At 39.7% G+C, this 20,605-nt stretch overlaps 1 protein-coding gene across 1 annotated transcript; it reads right to left on the reverse strand.

The window, feature by feature from the left end:
• Window positions 1-263: 263 nt before the first annotated feature.
• Window positions 264-11,668, reverse strand: LOC123246403 (trem-like transcript 2 protein). The gene is made up of 4 exons (XM_044675304.1): window positions 11,608-11,668; window positions 4,762-5,082; window positions 2,982-3,402; window positions 264-378 (listed from the first exon to the last, which is right to left on the reverse strand). The coding sequence occupies exons 1-4, from the start codon at window positions 11,666-11,668 to the stop codon at window positions 264-266; spliced, it is 918 nt and encodes a 305-aa protein (XP_044531239.1).
• Between the last annotated feature and the right edge of the window lie 8,937 nt (window positions 11,669-20,605).

Here is a 20,605-nt window from a genome sequence, read left to right on the forward strand (position 1 = left end):
GAATAGTGAATAGTATAACTTAAGTGCTTAATTAATGCTTGTTGATTGACTAACTGATTAGTTGCCATGGAAGTCCTAAGATCTATGTTCTGTAAGTCCCCCATTCCCTTGTCCTTGAAGGACTATGAATGTCAAGTCTCCCCAGAGACAGGAAAAGAGACATCCAGCAAGGAGACTGAATGACATGGAATCACCAATATTAGTGTTAGAACAGACTCAAAAGAGAACTGGGTCAGCGTCCTGCCCTTGGGCAGGCCAAGTTCTTACTCACTTCCCATGCGTTTCTTTTTCCAAAGGACATAGAATACAACTGAAAACATCAGGATCGTGAAACTTCCCCCCAACAACATGGGAACCGCAAGGCCAGAGTTGTAGAAACTAAAAACAAGACAAAATAGGAGAATGGAGGGGAAATAGGGTTAGCACAGATAGGCTTCTTCCTAACACTCCCATCCTGGAATGAAGGAAATAATGAATCCAGAGTGATGGGGTTGGGAAGGTAGAGGAAAGAGATTTCATCCTCCTTAATCCTGCTTCAAAGAAAACTCTGTGACCCTCTTGTCCATAGCATGCTAATATTATCCATGAGGTTTTCTTAGCAAAAATACTAAAGTTGTTTGTTCTTTCTTTCTCCAGTGGATTAGGGACAAAGAGTAAGTGGCTTGCCTAGGGTGACACATCTAGTACATGACCGAGGCCAGATTTGAACTTGGTCTTCCTGACTCCAGACTCAAAGCTCTAAGCTCCTGGCTGCCTCCAAAAGAAAGAAATATAGACACACAAAAGCTCCCTACATGGAGATGCTAGCAGAACTCCCAGGCATTTTTATTTGTCATTGAATTCAGAGTAATGAAACAAAAGTTCCTGAAAACCCAGATATGAAAGAAGATTAAGGATTCCAGAAGCTGGAAGAAGAAATCACTTATCATGCAGAAAACTGCCAAAGGAAATTTATTATGGTGGTCATTGTGTCCTCTTACAGAAGGAACCACACACTCCCTTAATATCTCTCCATCATAAGCTCTAACACACACACACACACACACACACTCACACACACACACACACACACACACATATACACCACACACACCAACTTTACTCTTTAATTGGATCATGTCCCTAAAGAAATCTCCATCAGGAATTGGTGGACACATTATTCTCCTCATGAGTGATGAAGAATACCTCTCTCATACTCCATTTCCTGCTTCATATCTATAATCCACACTATTCTTCACCCCTTAACTTAATCACTTTTCTCTCTTTCCCATATATAATGGCCTATTCCTTTACCTCCCCCATGAGTGACCAATGTAACCATTCATCTTCCATTTCTGATTTCTCCTGACCAAACTAGCTGACGACAAAATCTCCAAGATGGGAGAGACTGAAGCTTTCCAGTTCAACACACATCTAAGAAAAAGGGATCCTTTCTTCAATATCTCCAGCAAGTGCTTGTCTAGTCTCTTCTTGAAGACCTCCAATGGGAAGAATACATCATTTCTCAAGGAAGTTCATTCCAGTTTCATCTAATTGATGTTTAGAGGTTTCTTTGGTAAAGAGTACTCCTGATAAAAAAGACTCTTTTCTTTCAATCAAATTGGCACATTCTCTGAAACTTATAGTCTTGGAGGATTGCTTGGGGCACTGAGAGGCTAAGTGAATTGTTCAGTGACTTTTCCTTTTTTTTTAATTAAATTTTCTTTTATTTTTCCCATGACTTATTCTTAATTAAACAAATGCTCATGAATGAATTTTCTAGATGTTCACTGATGATTCCTTCAAAAATGTTTCTGAATTTTGATGAGAATAACAGTCAAGCTCACTGCCCTAAAGACTTGTCGGCTCCATTCTCTTCCCAATTTTTAATATCAAGACAACATCTGCTCTTTTAGATCTTAGATCTTTACATGGACTTAGGTGCTTGAGTTCATCAACAGAAATTAGTTCTTCTCTTACTATTTCCTTACTTATCTTGAGCTTCCATTTATTATTCATCACTTTTTTGGTCATTTTCAATCCAAAGACATTCCTACTTATAAGGGAAAACAGGAGCAAAATTAAGCTTGGGCATTTCTTCCTTCTCCTTGCCTTTCATCATCACTATCTCATCTGTCCAGAACAGTAGGCTTAGCCCTTCCTAACTCCTTTTCTTTTCCTCACTTTGGCTTAAAAAAAAAAAACAACCCTTAGGTGTAGCTTTCTTCATCAGCCTCAGCTCATTCTGAGCTTTACCATTCCTAATATTTTTCTCAAAAGGTCATGTAACCCTTTTGCATCCCTCCTCTGCTCCTTGTCCTTTTTGCTATTCTCTATATGTGACTATAAAAATCTAAATTAATTAGTGAACTTTTTATGTATCCATATAAATTTACTTAGGTAAATAAATACCTTTTACCATTTTTTCCTTCTTGTCAGAATTATTTCTTCTTTATGTTTTCAGAATTTGATAAGAATTTCCCATCCTCCCAGGATGCATATCTTCTGACTTCCTTTATACCATATATGTCTCACCTCCCATCCCAACTTTGCAATCAATTTTCCCAGTGTGTATGTCCTATCCCTATTCTCTGCATTATTTCCTATTCCTCACCCCTTGTTCACATGCCCTAATATCCAAAGCATCTTCATTTGCCATTCTCCATGCCTTATCTCTTATCCCCTTCCCCAGTCCCCACTTTAAATATATAATCCCTATCCCCCATCTCCTATTCCCAAACTCACCTCCCATTGTCAATCCACTGTTTTCTATCTTTCACTCCTCTCATTTCCATATAATTAAAGCCCACTTGCCTGTTGCCCATCCCTTCCCTCAGTTCCCTGTTTTTCTCCCATTTCATCTGACAAAAGACCAAATCAGAAAAAGAGGATGGGTGATAGGTTTGAGGTGAGCCTTGCACCCGGGGATCATCACAACTAAAAAGAAAGCTGCTAATGTGCTTGACAAATGGTTTTCTCATATCCTAAGATTAATAGGGTACCTGTTAGGAGGTAATTTCTCAAGGTGTGATTTGGTGGTGGTGGATCGGGTACTGGAAGATCTGGCCTTGATTGTGACTTTGCTCACTGAAGCAACATGGGTGGATCTGGCCTTGCTAGGAGATCCATTAGTTACTGAGGGTCTTGTGGTTATCTTTAACATGGCAGTGGTTACAGTTCTGGTCACTGGTGTGGATCTCAGGGTCACTCTTGGCACAGTGTCCATTAAAGAAATGGTGGCTGTGTTAGTAGGCATCCTACCCACTGAGGCAGGTACAGAAGTACTGATAGGAGTAATCATGGGAAGGTCCTTGACCTTGTCGAGCAGTGAGCCCATGGTGACAGCAATCCTCAAGATGTAATCTGGCTTCTGAATGGAGGTATCCTTTGTAGTAAATGGGATGTTTTTCTCAGTTGGAGGTGCTGAGGAAGTAGAAAGAAGGAAAAATTTAATACAGAAGTATTGACTGAGATGAGGGGCAGAGGAGCTTCTCTCCAGAAGTTTCCACTGGGATTGCTCAGGGTTATCATCATCCATTTTCTGGACTTTAAGTACACAAGTTGAGAGGTATGTGTTGGGGCAGTCATGAGAGATGACAATGGATTTGTGGCAAAACCGAAAACTTTCCATCTCACAACTCTAATTTATTATAACTACTATCTATGTGATTCTGGACAAGGCATGCTTGAGACAAATTAAGTTTGAGGGAGTGGCTAACCCTATAATGAGTGCAGAAGGGATATGGGGATATGTGGTAGCAGAACAGTCTTATCTCCACTGTCATTGTACTAGCAAGGGTTAGTCCATTAACCAGAGAGACCTGACCCTCATCCTCATAAGGTTTGGGGAGAAAGGACAACAGGATTCTAGATTCTAGAACTAGAAGGAACATTCAAGGTCAGCTAGTATAGCTTAGTTTATAGATGAGGAAACTAAGTGAGATATGCCTTGGCAATGAGATCCTGGTCTCTAGTGGTAGTTTTGGCAGGGCACACACTGGAATCTCCACAAGAGTATGAAATGAGATTTGGGATGTGGGGGAGAGGTTCCCCTAACTGGACCCCTTATCACCTCCCCAAGGCAAAGCTACCTTTTTCACACTATAGTTCTGTTCTGACTTTTTATAACGGTCATTCCCATTACTCTTCTTTGTCTCATCACCTCATAAACTTTCCTTATGCTCCTACACTCTTTAGAATAGATATAGCTTTGTCCAACTCAGAGATAGGGATAAGGGTGGGGAATTGAGATCCCTTAAATACTGACTTGAGTTGCTAAAAGGAGCAGTATAAGGGGAAGTGGGGAGAAGGAATGCAATCTCCCCTCTCCTGATCTGTGACTTTATCTCTTGCACATCAACCTTGACAAAGGAAGGGGTCAGGAAGGAGCTAATGAGAATTTAGGGACATAATATACAGCCACAAAACTAATACTAGAAGAATAAGCTGAGAACGTTATCACTAGAAAATGAACAGAAAGATAAAATATGAAAGACTTAATTTATTATTAACCTGTTGGTTTCCATGACAATATACTGTATGATATGAGGGGTTGGAGATACTCGTGGACAGGATTTATTATGTAGACATGAAAAAAAAGTAAATTAAGCATATAGGAGATCTGTGATTTCATTTATGTAATAACTTTTTTCTTCACATATGGAAATGCTTGTTTTGTTTGGATTTGTAAACATTTAGAATAATAAATAAAGATTTAAAAACATTTTCAAGAGAATTTAGAGAATCAAGGTAACCTTCCCCCTTCTTGGCTCAGACACTCACCTCGTAAGACCACCAGCTGAATGCCTTTTACAGGATATAGGATGCGTGAATTGTTCCGCATACACCAGTATTTCCCAGAGTCCTGGTGTCGAAGTCTTTCCATAGTGACAGTGAGGAGCCCAGATTGTGGGTCATCATGGAGCTTGTATGGAGGGCTGAAGCCTGAGCCTCGACTGAACCCTGAGTCACACTTCTTCCTTCTCACCTTACACCAGACCTTGCCCTCCCATCTATCCAAACGGACAGTGTAGGAGCATTGAACAGACAGTGTCTCCCCTTCTCGGTAACGGACCATTGTATATACATTCTCTGCCTGGGAGTCTAGGGGGCACATACCCCATTGGGAATAGAGAAAGGGGAAGGGAAAGAAAAAGAAGAAAGAAAAATAAAACCAAACAATGAAAGAAAAAGCTAGAAGGCACTAAGGGACCACAAGATCATATTTTAGAGCTGGAAAGGATTGTGGAGGCCATCTATTCCAACTTTCTCATCTTCCAAACTGAAGACCTCATCACATTCTCATGATCACATAGGTAGCAAGCAACAGAGCTGGGCTTTGGTCCTCAGGTTCCAAATCCACTGCTTTTTCCATGGCACAAAGAGAACACTACACTTAAAAAATCATTAATCTTATTAAAAAATAACATTATTAACAACTGACATTTACAAAGATTTTTACATATAGCATCTCAATTTAAACCTCACTACATTTCTGGTATATAAATGGTATTATTGCCCCCATTTTTCAGATAAGCAAACTGAGATTCAGTTTGACTTGCCTAGGATCATACAAGTAGTGTCCAAGTTCAAATTCAAACTCAACCTTCCTGACTCTACATCCAATACTGTCCATACTATGGCATAAGTCACCAAAGCTTTGTTCTCCTTAGTGTTCTTCCTTCCCAAGGTCATTAAGAATCAGTTAGTAAGACTTGTGTTGAGCATCCCTTGTGTATATACAATAGAGTCTTATAATTGGGAGTTTGGGAAGGAATATACAGTATGGGAGGAACCCAATTCCTGCTTTCATAGAACTCCTATATAATTTGGAAAGACATTCTCCCTATCCTTAAAGACTGCTGAGATGGGTTGAGGGTAGGGGAATGTGAAGGCAATTCAGTACAGAGGAAAGAGTGATGGACTTTGAGTCAGGAGTGAACTGAATTTGAATCCTACCTGTAATGTTGATTGTGCTACCTTTGGTTAAGTCATTTACATTGTCTAACTTTGAGTTTCCAGGTCTTGAAACTACCTGTATCACACAGTTGTGACTATAGAGATAATATCTTCAAAGCATTTTGAAGACCTTAAAGTACTAAACAAAGGTCAGCTGTGAGTAATAAACAAGTGTATATGAATGCAAATATATTCTGCTTTAAGCAAATGCATTATGTAAAAATCCTGAGTCACAAAAAAGATGATAAAGTAATGATCACATAAATTCATTAATCAGAAGACTTCTCTAACTTGCAGACCCCACCAGAGTATTTAAAATTAGGTTTATTCAACAAATCTATTTATCAACAAGTATCTGTTAAGAACCTACTGTATGGCAGACACTGATTTTATTTCTACTCCTTTTAAAGAAATATATCAGTTCCAGAAAGGGAAGTAAAACTTTTTGGACAATCCTATAAACACTAACAAGATTAGAAACCAAAGAGTGATCAGAAATGGGTAAGGGCTAATCAGAGCAGATTGCCTAGGAAAAATTTAGTTAGGATCTGGATTTTGGAGATCAGGGAAATGGAACAGAAGATTTAATGTTGGAAGGAAACTTTGAGGTTTCCTGATCTCCCTTCTATATCTGACTACTCCTCAGTTTCCTATGCTGGACCATCATCCATCATCTCCCTCCTCCTCTAAAAGCTAAGATGTGTGACCATGCACAAGTCTGTGCCTCATTTTCCTTATCTATAAAATCATGGTGTCAGATTGAATGAATTCTACAGGACCTCTAGGTGACATAACAAATAAGACCAAATGCATATTTTCTCAGATCCTTGAAATCTCTCGAACCTCTCCAAAAGAGAGATCATGCACCAAAGATAAAGCAATTTCAGTTTTCTTCATGGTATAGGACAGTGATGGGCAAACTATGGCCCACAGGCTAGATGCAGGCCCCCTGAAATGTTCTATCCGGCCCTGCAACATTATTCCTAATCTGACGAATACAATGAGTAGGATACAATACAATGAAACTTAGAAAGAGTTGACTTAGAAACAGACTGACAGATGAGCATTTCCTTTCCTTTGGTCTCCTCTTTTAAAAGTTTGCCCATCACTGGTCTAGCACAACAGGAATCAAAAAGCAGGTTAAAAAACAAACAAACTAATACCTACTCTGAGCCCCCCAGTACTCCTTTCCCTACCACCCACTAGGCTATTGACAGCAAGGCTATACTAGCTGACCAGAACTTGACTCATGGGCTTGCAACATAACCCATCCCCACACCAAATACCCCCTCCTTCTTCCTGGTGCCTTGAAGAAATTTACTGGAGTCTCAAGAGCCAGCGTCCTCAGTGTTCTGTGCTGCAAACAAAATTTCTGCAGGAGGACAGAGGAACAGAGAGAAAGGAGTAAGAAACATATCTGAGCTTGAAAGAGTTCAACCTCATACCTTCCCCAGCCAGAGCCTCAGAAATTCATACTATTAATGACATAAACCACACCAGCTATGGTGGTTCTAGAGAGGCAGCAAACTGAACTACTGAGGAATAGAAAGACAGAACACTTTGGTGATAAGGAGGTGATGTATCACTCACTCCACCAAGGTTGAAAGAAAGAGCCTAGCATTTAGCTGGGAACTGTTCTGTTCCCCAAAAGTCAGAACAGAGAGATCTAGTCTTGTGAACCATGAATTGCTCAGTGTTGGAGGAGGATGAGACACTTTGAGATCCAAATCCCAGGAAAATACCATCAGAGGGGAGGGAGTGAGAAAGTGAGCAATAGGGGGAAATAAGGAGGGAGGGGGATGGCTAACATTTCTAAAAATCTTAGGAGGAATAACATTCAAAGACCTTGAGGATAAGCAAATAAATCAATAGAAGTGTTAACAGCAGAAGGAAATATGGGTCTATGAATCAACACGATGAGACAGAAGACCCTGTGGAATTTGAGAAAAAAACACCACACTCTATTCCTGAGACTATTAAAAGAGAAATGAGAATTACAAGGACAGAATTTATGGCCTGGGCAAAAGAAATAACAAGTAGACTAGAAAAACTTGAATCTGTGATGGAAAGTCTCACCAAAGAAACAAGAGAGAACACAACTGATTGGTAATAAAAATTCAGAGCCATCAAAGAAAATCTGGAAGAAGAAAAGCAAAAGCAATAACATTAAAAGAAGGCATGCTGGCAATTCAAAATTGATCTTGAAGGCAGTATGAATATAGACAACATAAGAATTATAAGTCTCCCAAAATAACATAAGACAAAAACCTAACCACCCTAATGCAAGAAATAATACAAGAACTTCTGGAAACAGAAAAAGGAAATACCAATTGAAATAATGCACAGATTGTCTCTGAATAAATTCTAAGGTTTCTTCCATCTCTAAAGCTGTGACTCTTTGATCACAAACTTTGACAGTTTGCCCCATGAGACTCTGTCCTGATCACTGTTCTCTTTTCTAGCTCTACACTCTCTCCTCTCTCTTGGTAATCTCATTATAGGTTCAGTTATAATGTTTAAGAATATGACTCCCAAATCTACATACTCAATTATAGTCTCTCTTTGGAATCTCAGTATTATATTGCTAACTGTCCTGTTTGATGTTTTCACCTAAATGTCATCCCAAATTCCCATAATGGAACAGGTAAACTTGGTTATTTTTGTTAAGAGAACATCTTTCAGTCACCCAGGTTTACAAGTATTGGAGTTACTCTTGACTCCTTCTCCCTCACATTTGATTTTCAAATCATTTGATTATTGTAACTTCTCACCTTCTCTCACTCCCATTCCCTTCTCTCTACTCAAACATTCATTTTCCTTAACTAGATTCTCCATCACCCCTCACCCAGACTGCAATAGTGTCCTCACTGGTTTCCTTCCTTTCAAGATTTTCCTGCTCTAATCCATCCTCCAAGCAACTATCATTCTCATCTTAAAACACAAATCTGGCAATGCTATACACCTGAATGAAAGTTATTAATGTCACACTCTTGCCTCTAGAAGAAAATTCAAACTGGCATTTTAAGCCCTCCATTATCTGGTTCCAATCTGGATTTACAGATTTGTTTCCCATTAATGCCCTTTCACGTACTCATATTTTAACCAAATTGGCATTCTAGTTGTCCTCAGATTTATTATCACCTCTACAATCTTATAAGAGGCTGCCTAGAAATCTGTATCTGAATGCTTCCCCCCAACTTTACCTTCCCTAGCACAGTGCCTGGCACATAAAAGATGCTTAATTAAGGATTCATTGACTAACTTCATCTCTACTTCTTGAAATCTTTAGCTTCCTTCAATGCTTAATAAAGATTCCACTTATGTCAAAGCGTTCTTTATCTTTCTTCACCCTCTCTCTCTCTCAGTATTATCCATTCTCCTCAAATTACCTTGCACTTGTTTATCTGTGTGAAAGCTATACCTCTCCTCCTAATAGAACTTAAGTTCTTTGATTACAGGACTTGTTTGATTTTAATCATTATGTCCCTAGTGCCTGGTATATAATCGGTGCTTCATGAATGTTTGTTTAATTTGTTGTCTTCAGGTCCAGCCCCTCAGGCAGTTAGGTGGTGTAATGAAGGAGTACTGGGCCTAGAGTCAAGAAAATTCATCTTTCTGAGTTCAAATCCAGCCTCAGACGCTCATGAGCCATATGACCCTATGCATGTCATGTAACTCTGTTGCATCAGTTTCTTCATCTATAAAATGAACTAGGAAAGAAAATGACAAATCACTCCAACATCTTTGCCAAGAAACCCCCAAATGGAGGACATGACTGAAACAATTGAACAAAGTCCAACTTCTCATCTGCTCATTTTGTGAACAAAAAACTAAGATCCAAATAAGCAAAGTGACTGGTGAACATTGCTCTTTCCATTATACCTTCTCATCTTCATGGAGGAAAATATGAAGGTACTTTGAGTAGTTTGACTCCTGGTCCCCATTAGATTACCTGCAAATAGTACTTTCTCCAGGGCTCTACTATCGCCAACATAAACACAGAGCACAAAGAGCAGGGTACCTAAAGAGGAAACAGCTCAGCATGGGCTGGACTACTGAAAGGAGAGAGAGAGAGACTGGAGTGGTGCTGATGTTCAGGGCAATTGCTGCTGTGCATCAGTAGCAGAGTAGAGTACATGTGACATGTGACAAACATGAGGTAATGGTACAATACGTAATGCTTAGGTACAGAAATAGAAGAGCAGGTAGGCAAGGGACTACTTCAAAAGCATTCCAAAGTTAATTAAAGATTCTTAAGATAATAGTAGAAGTAGTAACATATTAATCTATAGTTAGATTATTCATTCAGTAATATCATGAACAGGAGATTACTTCAGGCAAGAATGACTTGTTCTTTCCTGGATCACTGATTATTCCAAGATGTCTAGTTTCATCCAGGATCAATGCTTCCTTGCTTTGATCTCACATGGCTTGGCCATGGTGATGTAATATTAACTTATGGATCCTTTTAACTCATGGAGGGTCCTAAAGTTGCCATGCCTGGATCAATACTCTGGCATTGATCTTAGAATGACAGCCTCAGGCCATTCATGGGTACATTATCCATTATGGTATCCATAGGGCTATGCAGTGGCTATGCCAGGGAGAAAAGGGAAGAAGGGTCCAAATCTAAGTCACTAGAATCCGAATGCAATATCTACTACAGAAATGTTTTTCAGCTTTCAGTAAATTTTCAGCATATTTATTACCTGCTCTGAATTGTTTGGTCCCAACCGAGAAAATGTATGGAGACTTTCTGGTAGCCCCATCTAGAAGCTAAAACATTACCTTCATGGCTGGAGATCCCTAACATAGGGGAGACAAATTTCTATCTGGGAAAGGGCAGAACTTATCCTGCCTTGAGGTTATAGGATGGATAGGATGGATTTGGAAGGGCCCTGTTGACAAAGTATCTATATAGACATAAACCAACCTGGCCTTTGTCTCCCAACCCACTGCTGGAAAAGAGGTTTCCTAATGCCTTTGTTGGAAATATTAACAGGAAGTGGTAACCCAGTTGCCATGATGATAGGAATGGATAAAAACCCCATAAGGACCAATGATCATTGCCATACTGGATAGCTACCTCTAGGTATTAGTCCCAACCCAGGGCAAGAGGCTAGGGAAGCATTCTGAGAACCACATACATCCATTTACACTCCCAAGAGACTTGTAACTTCACCTGCTGATGAAATAAAAGTCATGATGTCAGAACCAATCAGAAATCCTGAGCCCTTAACCCTCTTAGAGAAGTTCAGATCCTTTAAAAGAGCCAGTTGTTTAAGAAGAAAAGTCAGTATCCAATTTCGAAACCTAAAAAATGGAATACCCAAAACAGAGACTGATCTGGGTTCATAAGTGCCTCTGATTTGATTGGCACTTCCTCAGCCAGTTACTTTGATATGCTCAGCAGTAACTGGCCACAGAAGTTAAGATCACTTTCTCACAAATAATCACATCTCTGTCGAATAATATTCAAATTCTTTAGATAGTGAGGGGAAGGGAGAGATAGAAAAGGTCTTTCTGAAACAGAAATGATCAGGTGTACATTCAGTAAAGCTCTCTTCCCATCATACAGAAAATCCCTCTCCCACTTTCAAAACAACATACCTCCCACCCCTCAGAATCATGCAGTCATCCCAGGCCCCATCTCTCTTCTAAGACTCTCACCTGAGACACAGAACAGCAGCAAGAGAAATAGCAGCAACCAGAGACAGGTCCCTGGCTCCATGGAGCTTTGGGAGGTCACAGCCTCCTCTGAACCCTCCCCCAGGGACCTGGGTATCTTGGGGTCCTGAGTTCAATGTCCAAAGCCAGCTCTGGGCCTTGCCACCTGGGTCTGGTGAATAGGATGGTGAAGTTGTGGAAGTGAAATTGCCCATTTAGGGAAATGAGGAAACTGCTGGGAACCCAAGCATTCAGTAAGCCCAGGGCCCCAACCGCAGGGGCCCCAGAGAGAGCCTATCACTGGGAGAGGCAGTCTGCTGTTGCTTCCGTTCCTCACTCAGAAGCTTTGCAGGTGTGGCCAACTCCACCCTATCCTAGAGCTGCTCTGCCTCAGGGGTTTTGAGTCCCCCAAAGGGAAGAGATGGGCAACAGTCTGGACAGAATAATTGCTATTTATATAGTCATTAAAGCTGGTAAGGCATTTGATATACCACCACTACATCCTTCATATGCTTGGAGCTGAAAAGGAATTTAGAAGCTCTTTTTATAGAGGATGCTGAGAGAGAGGTCCTGGGTCCTGCCAAGGTCACAGGTAGTAAAGGGAAAAACCAGGATTTGGATCTAAGTCCCTTGACCCCAGATCCCACATCTTTCTCATGTATCACATTTATTCTATAAACTTTGCTCTCACCTATCCAAATGATTCTCTACTCTGACATGAAGACTCCTACATCATAAAGGATGTAGTGGTGTTTGTTTTTCAGTTATTTCAATCATGTCTAACTTTTCATGACTCTATTCAGGGTTTTCTTGGCAAAGATACTGGAATGATTTGCCGTTTCCTTCTCCAGCTGATTTTACAAATGAGGAAACTGAGGCAAACATATTTTGAATGACTTGTCTACAGTCACAACTAATTAGTGTCTGAAGCCAGAAACTACGTAGTGACTCTTTAAAAGGGAGTTTACTAGATCTTCATGGCTGAGTGCCTATAGTGTTGCCCTGAAAGAAGTGCTCCCCAGGGAAAATAATGATTCATTAACACATATCCATTTGTTTATTCAAAACCAAAGAATATTAGAACTGAATGAGATACCTAGTTCTAGCTAGCTCATCTGGTCCAACCCTGGCCTTTAAAAGACCAGAAAACTAAGACCCAGAGAGAAGAAGATGAGTACCAAAGATCTCACTCAGAGAAACAGAACTGGAAGCAAGGTTTGGCAAATAAATAAATAAATAAAGATTGATGGACTTGCAGGCAGGAAGATGTGAGTTCAAATCCAGCTTCAGGCACATAAAAGCTATATTTATTTTATTTTTTTTTAATTAAAAAAATATTTTGAAGACAGAAGTGTGCTGGAACTGAGTCCTACCAGCTTAAGCTAATTGTTAAATATTCAATGTGGGAATTTGCACAGCTACAAATCAAGCTCTGATTTCTTATTTTTATGGTTTTTCTAGACTTTGAAGAGTGTTAAAGGAAACGTCAATAATGCAAATTAAACTCAAAAGTGTATCATGAGGGAGCAGCTAAATGGCTCAGTGGATAGAGCACCATGCCTGAAGACAGGAGGTGTTGGATTCAGATCTAGTCTAAGATACTTCCTAACTGTGTGACCCTGGGCAAGTCATTTAACCCCCATTACCTACCTTTTACAGCTCTTCTGGCTTGGAACCAATACTCAGTATTGATTCTAAGACGGAAGGTAAAGGTTTTTTGTTTGTTTGTTTTGTTTTTGTTAAGTATATTGTGTATATATTTTTCCCCTGAAAGACTATTTTTGAAGCATTTACAGGCACACCCTTTAACCCAAGCCAAGTCATTTATCCTCCATCTACCTCAGTTTCCTTATCTATAAAATGGGGTAATAATAGCACCTACTTCCCAGTAATGTGAGAATAAAAAGTAATGAAATTTGTACAGGACTTTGCAAAATCTCTTCAGACTCATTCATACACATTCTCCCTTTTAACAACCTTATTTGTGCACAGGTCTTTTCCTACTGTGTTTTGTGCCTCATGATTAGATCCTGTTTGCTTTCTCCTCTTAGGATATAGTTGGTACTTACTAAATGTTTCTGGCATTGGGTAGAATGGAACTGAACCATCCTGCATTTCATTTACAAACCCTCATTCACACTCAATGAATGCTTACCTACTGACACACATATTCACATACAATCCTGCTCATTCACCACATGCATTCATTCATTCACTCCCACCTATATTCCCTCCTGCAGAACAATATTTTGTTATCAAAACTGAAAACTACGGGGTGTCCTCAGAAATGCCTTAGCCTGTTGATTTCTCTTCCTTCTCCAACCCCTCACTCTTTCTCTTATAGTCATCCCCATTCACATACCATCTTCCTCGTGTCTCCCACACCACCTTACAAGACCCTGCATCTTGCTGCCTGCTTCCTCTAATTCATCTCCACTCATTGAAACCACTCTTTGGTACTGCCCCCTTCTTCCTTCCAGTCCCAGGCACAAATATATGCATACCCTCTTTTCAACCGCCCTCACCCTTATCTCTATCCCACAGCTGCCAGCAACTGAAATGACCCAGCATTTGACTAGAGGCCTCCACCCTCTTGCCACATCTCTCTGGGTTAACTGCTGACATCTGTTAGCTTTGCACTGTTCTGTTTGAGAAGGGTAGTAGACTGTGGAAGATTCAGAAGGGATGAAAGGAGCCAGCAGGGTATTTAGGAGCATAATCTGGAGTACTGTGTCTGTTCTGTTCCCTTATTCCTCTCAGTTGAGAATACTTGAGGAATCATCCCTCCTGAAACTCTAGAGTCCAAGAGTTTAACACTGAGCTCAGAAATCAAAGGAAAAGGAAAAAGTCTTATGTGCACAGAAATATTTGTAAAAGTTTTTTTTTTGTAGTGGCAAAGAACAGGAAACTAAAGGAGGGGGGTTCCTCTCAATTGAGAAATGACTGAACAAATCATGGTATGTACATGTGATGGAATATTATGATGTAAAAAATTAAAAAGTAGATTGTTTCAGGAAAACCTGGGAAGAATTGTTGAACTGATGCAGAGTAAAATGAGCTTACCAGAGAACCATCAATAATGACATTATAAATAGAAACAATTTTTAAAGACTTAAGAACTGTCATCAAACCAGTAATCAATTATGATTCCAAAGAACCTGACATACAACTCCTGACTTAAAGGTGATGGACTAGATATACAGAGAAAGAGAGATACTAAATCTCATTATCTCCATAATATCTATTAAATATATAACTATAATCTGCTAATCTTTAATTGTTTGAGTCTTTGCCAATTCCCCAACTGATGCTGAGTATCCCGCTAAGTTTCTGTTTTGGGGACAGAGAGAGTAGCTGACATAAAAATATCCAGTAAAGTTTGAGAAACATTTATTTATCAGATAAGGAGGTTAAGGGGTTGGAAGAGGGAAATGATGGGGTGAGATATCTATCAACTCTGGAGAAGAGTGGAATAATTGTTGCCCAATGTCCTTGGGATGGGGGAAAGAGCATCAGAGTAGCTGCATCACCTAAAAATCAAAATGAATAGGTTTTTATCTGGCCCAAATATGCCTAGCTTCGTTCAATTCTACTCTTCACATTTCCTTCTCAAAGAACAAAAATGTAGTATCTTAAGAGTTTCTATCACATTGTTCCCCACCCTTATTGCTACATTCCTGATGCCCCAAAATCTTCCTCAATTCCTGGGATCCAAAGCCAACCTATTCCATGCAGCCTCATCCTCTCTCTACCTCGTAATCTTGTACCATCCAAATTCTGCCCAGATATCTCAATAAGGTGACCTCACTAAGGATCTGAGAAATCCAAAGAACATGAGAAGTGCTTCAATTTTTTTTTCAGTCATATTTGACTCTTCATGACCCCATTTGGTGTTTTTTTGGCAAAGATACTGCAGTGGCTCATTTCTTTCTCCACATAGCCAATAACTCTCTGAGACCAGATTCAAACTCAGGAAGTTGAGTCTTCCTAACTTCAGATCTAGTGCTCTAACCACCTTGTCACATAGCTATCCTAGTAAGTAGCAGAGAAGCCAAATTCTTGATCTCAGAAGTCCACTTCCAAGAATTCTTTTTTTTTTTTTTTGCATTACATTGCTTTTGATTTTCAGAGCCTCTTAGACATTAGGTTGATCTCTATTTATCTATTTTTTTATCCTGAAATAATCCTTTAGAGAATTCCCTCAGCTAATGGAGATCTATAGAGTCTGTCCTAGAGATAGATACCAAAGGATAAGTGTTCTGCTTAGGTCATATAGGCAATATATAAGGACAGGAGTGGAACTCAGATCTTTCTGACTCAAAGGTCAAATCTCAATACAAACTGCTTTGCTGCCTCTCTACCTATATTTATCTATATCACATAGTATACATTGCCTGTGTGTAATTAGAATCTATTACCCTAAAAATTATAATTCCCCAGCAAAACTACAATTCCCAGCACCCTACTCAATTCCTGTCATTACATATTGACATAGACAGGATATAAATTGGGTGGAGGTCTGTCTCTCGAGCTCTTTCCTTCCTGTCTCAGCTTTGGTGGAGCCAGACTTTTTGAGCAGGTAGAAAAACTTAGCCACGTGGTTCTATTTTGTTAGATAATAAACTTTATAAAATATAATACTTGAAGTATTGAACATTAATTTAAAGTTTAGACTTGTTAACTGTTAACTGTATTCAGATGCATTTTCATTAGACTTACTTTGTTTTCAACCTTACATTCAATCCTGCTCTTACCTCTGCTGCTCTGTCCAAACTATTTCAAATACATAGTAAAACTTCCCCTCTTTCAACCCCCAAATTATAATCTTCCTCTCCCTAACAACCCTTCTCCAGAACCTCTTACTTTCTCCTAGGACCTAGATCGTACAACCTCAGCTAGCAATCTAAGTATAAGATACTCTAGATAAGAATAAAATACTCTAGAGATTTTCTTAAATATAATCTGCAATTGTTGATCTCCAGGAGAAGCTAATTCTACCCACACCAAGAAGCCTTTGTTCATATATTCTACATTCTTCCTTGACTAATCTTCTCCCTTCAATAAGACTTCTCTGTGTTTTGCAAGGGCAGCTAGATGGCACAATGAATAGAGTACTGGTTTTGGAGTCAGGAAGACTCATTCTCCTGAGTTCAAATCTGTCCTCAGATAGTTACTCTCTGTGTGACCCTTTACAAGTCACTTAGCCCTATTTGCCTCAGTTTCTTTATCTGTAAAATGAGATGGAGAAGTAAATGGCAAATTATTCCAGGATCTTGCCAATAAAACCTCAAATGGGGCCATGAAGAGTCAGATAGGACTAAAAATGATGACAAGTGTAAAACAGCCTTGTTTCCCACATTAGTCTATAAATTCTTTGGTGGTCTTCATGTCCTTTAAAATGTACTTTAAGTCAGAAAGAATAGCTATTTGTCTTTTGCAGCCCAACTACTTCCTCTTACCGTCTTCCATTATCCTTTCCCTAGAGTCTTTCACCCCAGATACCAGTCTATTGGTAGATAATCTGTAGATTAAGGTGTTTCCTAGTAAATGAGGTGCTGGCTAAACAACAGAATGAGGTGTGCCAATTCTCTGAAACAACTGCTTTTAATTTTAGAATTTTAAGTTCTTTGAGGGCAAGAACTAATTCATGTTTGTCCTTGTATCCCAAACATACAGCATAGAGCATACCACAGTGTAGACAGTTAATAAATTTTTGTGCATTGATTGGATGAGTGTATATAGGACTGTGGAAGATCAAAACGTCTTCACTCAGTGAAAAAAGATTAATGGGGTCATAAGAGGCAATAAAATTCCAACCTACCTTGAACATTTAGTTTCTGTATGATTATGGGCAAATCATTTAAGCACCATGAGCCTCATTTTCCTGATCTGTAAAAAAGCAGAGGATAATGTCTATATCTATAGTATCTACCCCATGAAACTATTATAAAAATCATCCTGCCACACCTACACATAGCAAAACTAAGCCTAGATCACAGTCCTCCTGACTAACCCAGGTCCAAAGCTCTGACCATTGTATCATGTTGACTCTTGGTCAGTCGTACATTTTTACTGGCTGTTCTCTGGGCCTCAAATCCCCTTCTACTTCATGGCTTCTCTGGCTTCCTTCAAGTCTTCATTAAAATCCTACCTTTACAGGAAGCCTTTCTTGTCTCACTTAATGCCAGTGTCTTTTCTCTGAGATTTTTGCCCCACTTATATCTTGTTCATGCTGAGCTATCTGAATGACATTGACCTCATTAGACTGCGAGCACTTTAAGGACAGTCTTTACTTTTGCCTTTCTTTGTAATCCCAATGCTTAGCACAGTTCCTGGCACATAGTAAATGTTTAATAAATGCAAATTCATGAACTGACTATGGACAGACTGTTTCTCAGGCTCAGAGTTCAGAAGTAACAGGAGGTGTCTCCCTGCTATTCACCATCACATGTTCTCAGTCTGATGCGGTAGTGCAAGATGACTGGTTCCTGAAGTGGATGATAGATCACACACTGGTATAACCCAGCATCTTGCCTCTGGCATCAGGACGATTGTCCTCTAGCAAATATCTGCCAACCAGGATGAAGCTGGGCTTCCCATTCATGTTCTCTGCTTGGGCCAGAGTCTCCACTTGGCCATTATCTCCTAATCTCTGCCAGGCTTTCAGGGCATTAAAATATTTTTGGATGTTGTAGAGATATACCATACTTAGCTTTTCTCCCTCTATAATGCACTTCTCTCTCTCTCCTGTTGGATCTTGTAATGATGAAAACAAGTCAGTCAGAGAAGTCTCTCCCTGCCCTCAGTTCCCACCTCCAGTTCATCCATGTTTCCCCTCCCCCAGCTTGAATCAGTGTTATAGCTATGAGCTCTTGGCTCAAAAAAAGGATAAACATAGAGCCTGAACCTGTGATTTGTGGAGTATATTTTCTGCAATTTATGCCCTATTGAGTCATGGACAAATGAAGGAACTTGACCAAGATCACAGAGGAAGGGTGTGTCATAGTGGATCCAGATCATCTGGATGGACCAACATTCTGACTACCATATTTATCATGATAACAATAGATACCATTCCTGTAGTCCCTTCAGGTGTTCTAAGACAGACTAACAAATATCAAGGAATTTAAACTTCTCAACCCATTTCCCATAGAGGAACAAAGGAGTCTGTCAGACCATTTGGCTTCCTTTCTACCTCCATCCTGTCTTCTCCACATCCTTCAACCAAATCTCTCCCAGAATCCAAGGAGAGCAGGGATAAGGAAGGCCGAGAAGGAAAAAGTTATTGTTCATGAGAAGAGGAAGAAATGGGACAGTTTCTTGATGCACAGTTGAATAGAAACAAGTCATAGTCAAGGTGGACTGGAGAAGCTGAGGTTGTTAAACCATTCAAGCTCAAGTGCTCTGAGCTATAGCAGGGCTAAAGCTGATCAATCAGGCATCCACATGAAGATAGGTACCAATATGGTAGGTTTCAAGGAGCAAAGAGTCTACCTAAGTTAAAGCTCAATGGCTTAGTTCAGGAAAATGGGGCAGGTCCAAGCTTCCATTGCAACCAGTATTGGGATCAAGCCCAGGAGAGGCTGCTGAACTTCTAGCCTGAGGAAATTAGAAACAGCCTTTAAAAATAATTCTTAAAATGTTTAAATAGGAATAGGGACTAAATCTATTACCTCATTGGTATAGGGAACTTCCATGTGAGGAAATTCTCTTACCAATATAAGTAGGCATCTCGAGCTGATAAAAATGTGAATCATCATCATCTCTAAGAAAAGGCCCCAGAGCTGTATGGAATTTGTCTCTTATGAAATTCTGACTTGGAACCAATACTTAATATCAATTCTAAAGAAGAAGGTAGTGATTTAAGAAAAAAGCAATAATGGGCAATTAATGGCCAACTATGTAGTAAATTAACTCTAAACTCCAAAATTACTTGCTCCAATTTCACCAGTCCCATGGAATAATCTGCTCCATAAACTTTCCCATTTCTGTGTCTTTGGATTCAACTATTTTCCATACCTCAGATGTCCTCCCTTCTGCTACCCAAATCCTATTCCTAAACCTTTCAGCACAAAGAAATGTTTTCCCTAGAGTGCCTTCCCATAGCATTCCATTGCTCAGAATTTTTTCCTTCCTCTGAAATTGTGGCAGCATTAAATAGTGTCATAGCAGCACATAAATTTCAAAAGACATTTTGGAAGCCTACAACAATGGGAGGGCAGCATAATATAATGGAAAGAACACTGGAGTTTCAGTTAGGAAAATGATCCATATTCAAATCCTGACTCACTACCTACTCCCTGGTTGAGTTTGGACAAAACCCTTAACATTCATAGGTTAATCTATTTTAAAAAGAAGTCACATTCAATGACTTCTCATATCCCTTTTCATTCTCCATCCTGTAAACCTGTGAATCTGGGCCTTACATTAGCTCAGACAACACTTGGTTCTCCCTTCACACAACTAGCTGCATGCTCTTTCTTTCCTGAAGCACTACTTTTCCCAAGGAAATAATTAGAAGGGTGAAAAAGGAAGGAACTAGAAATCTCCTTTTCTAGAGTTCCCCACTGGTGCCATCCTTCCCCAGCTCTGCCCACTGTAGTCTCCATCATGTTTGTATCTACAACACAGAGAAATAGTAATAGTAGCATCTGTGACCTCCAGCCTCCTGCCACTTCCATCTTGTCCTTGGCTTTTGGATCCACCTGTAACTGCCTGTGCCCAGAGTTTTTGTCCAAGGACTTGAGGCCACCAATTTGCCTCAGCCTTAAAATAACCTTCAGGATGCTGCTTCACAGGTTATGTATGTCTTTCCTATTGGAAGATGGAAGGTACTGAGATGGGGAAATAGTGGAATAGATTGTGCCATGTGGTTGTAGATCTATTAGAGAAGAAGGAAAAAAGGAGTTTCAAATCTTGCCTCTGACACTTGCTGCCTAGTTGAGTTTAGGCAAAATATTTAACATTTATAGGTCTTTTCTTTTTAAAAGGGAGGTTGTAT

Source organism: Gracilinanus agilis, chromosome 4 (assembly GCF_016433145.1).
Source record: "Gracilinanus agilis isolate LMUSP501 chromosome 4, AgileGrace, whole genome shotgun sequence".
NCBI lineage: Eukaryota > Metazoa > Chordata > Mammalia > Didelphimorphia > Didelphidae > Gracilinanus > Gracilinanus agilis.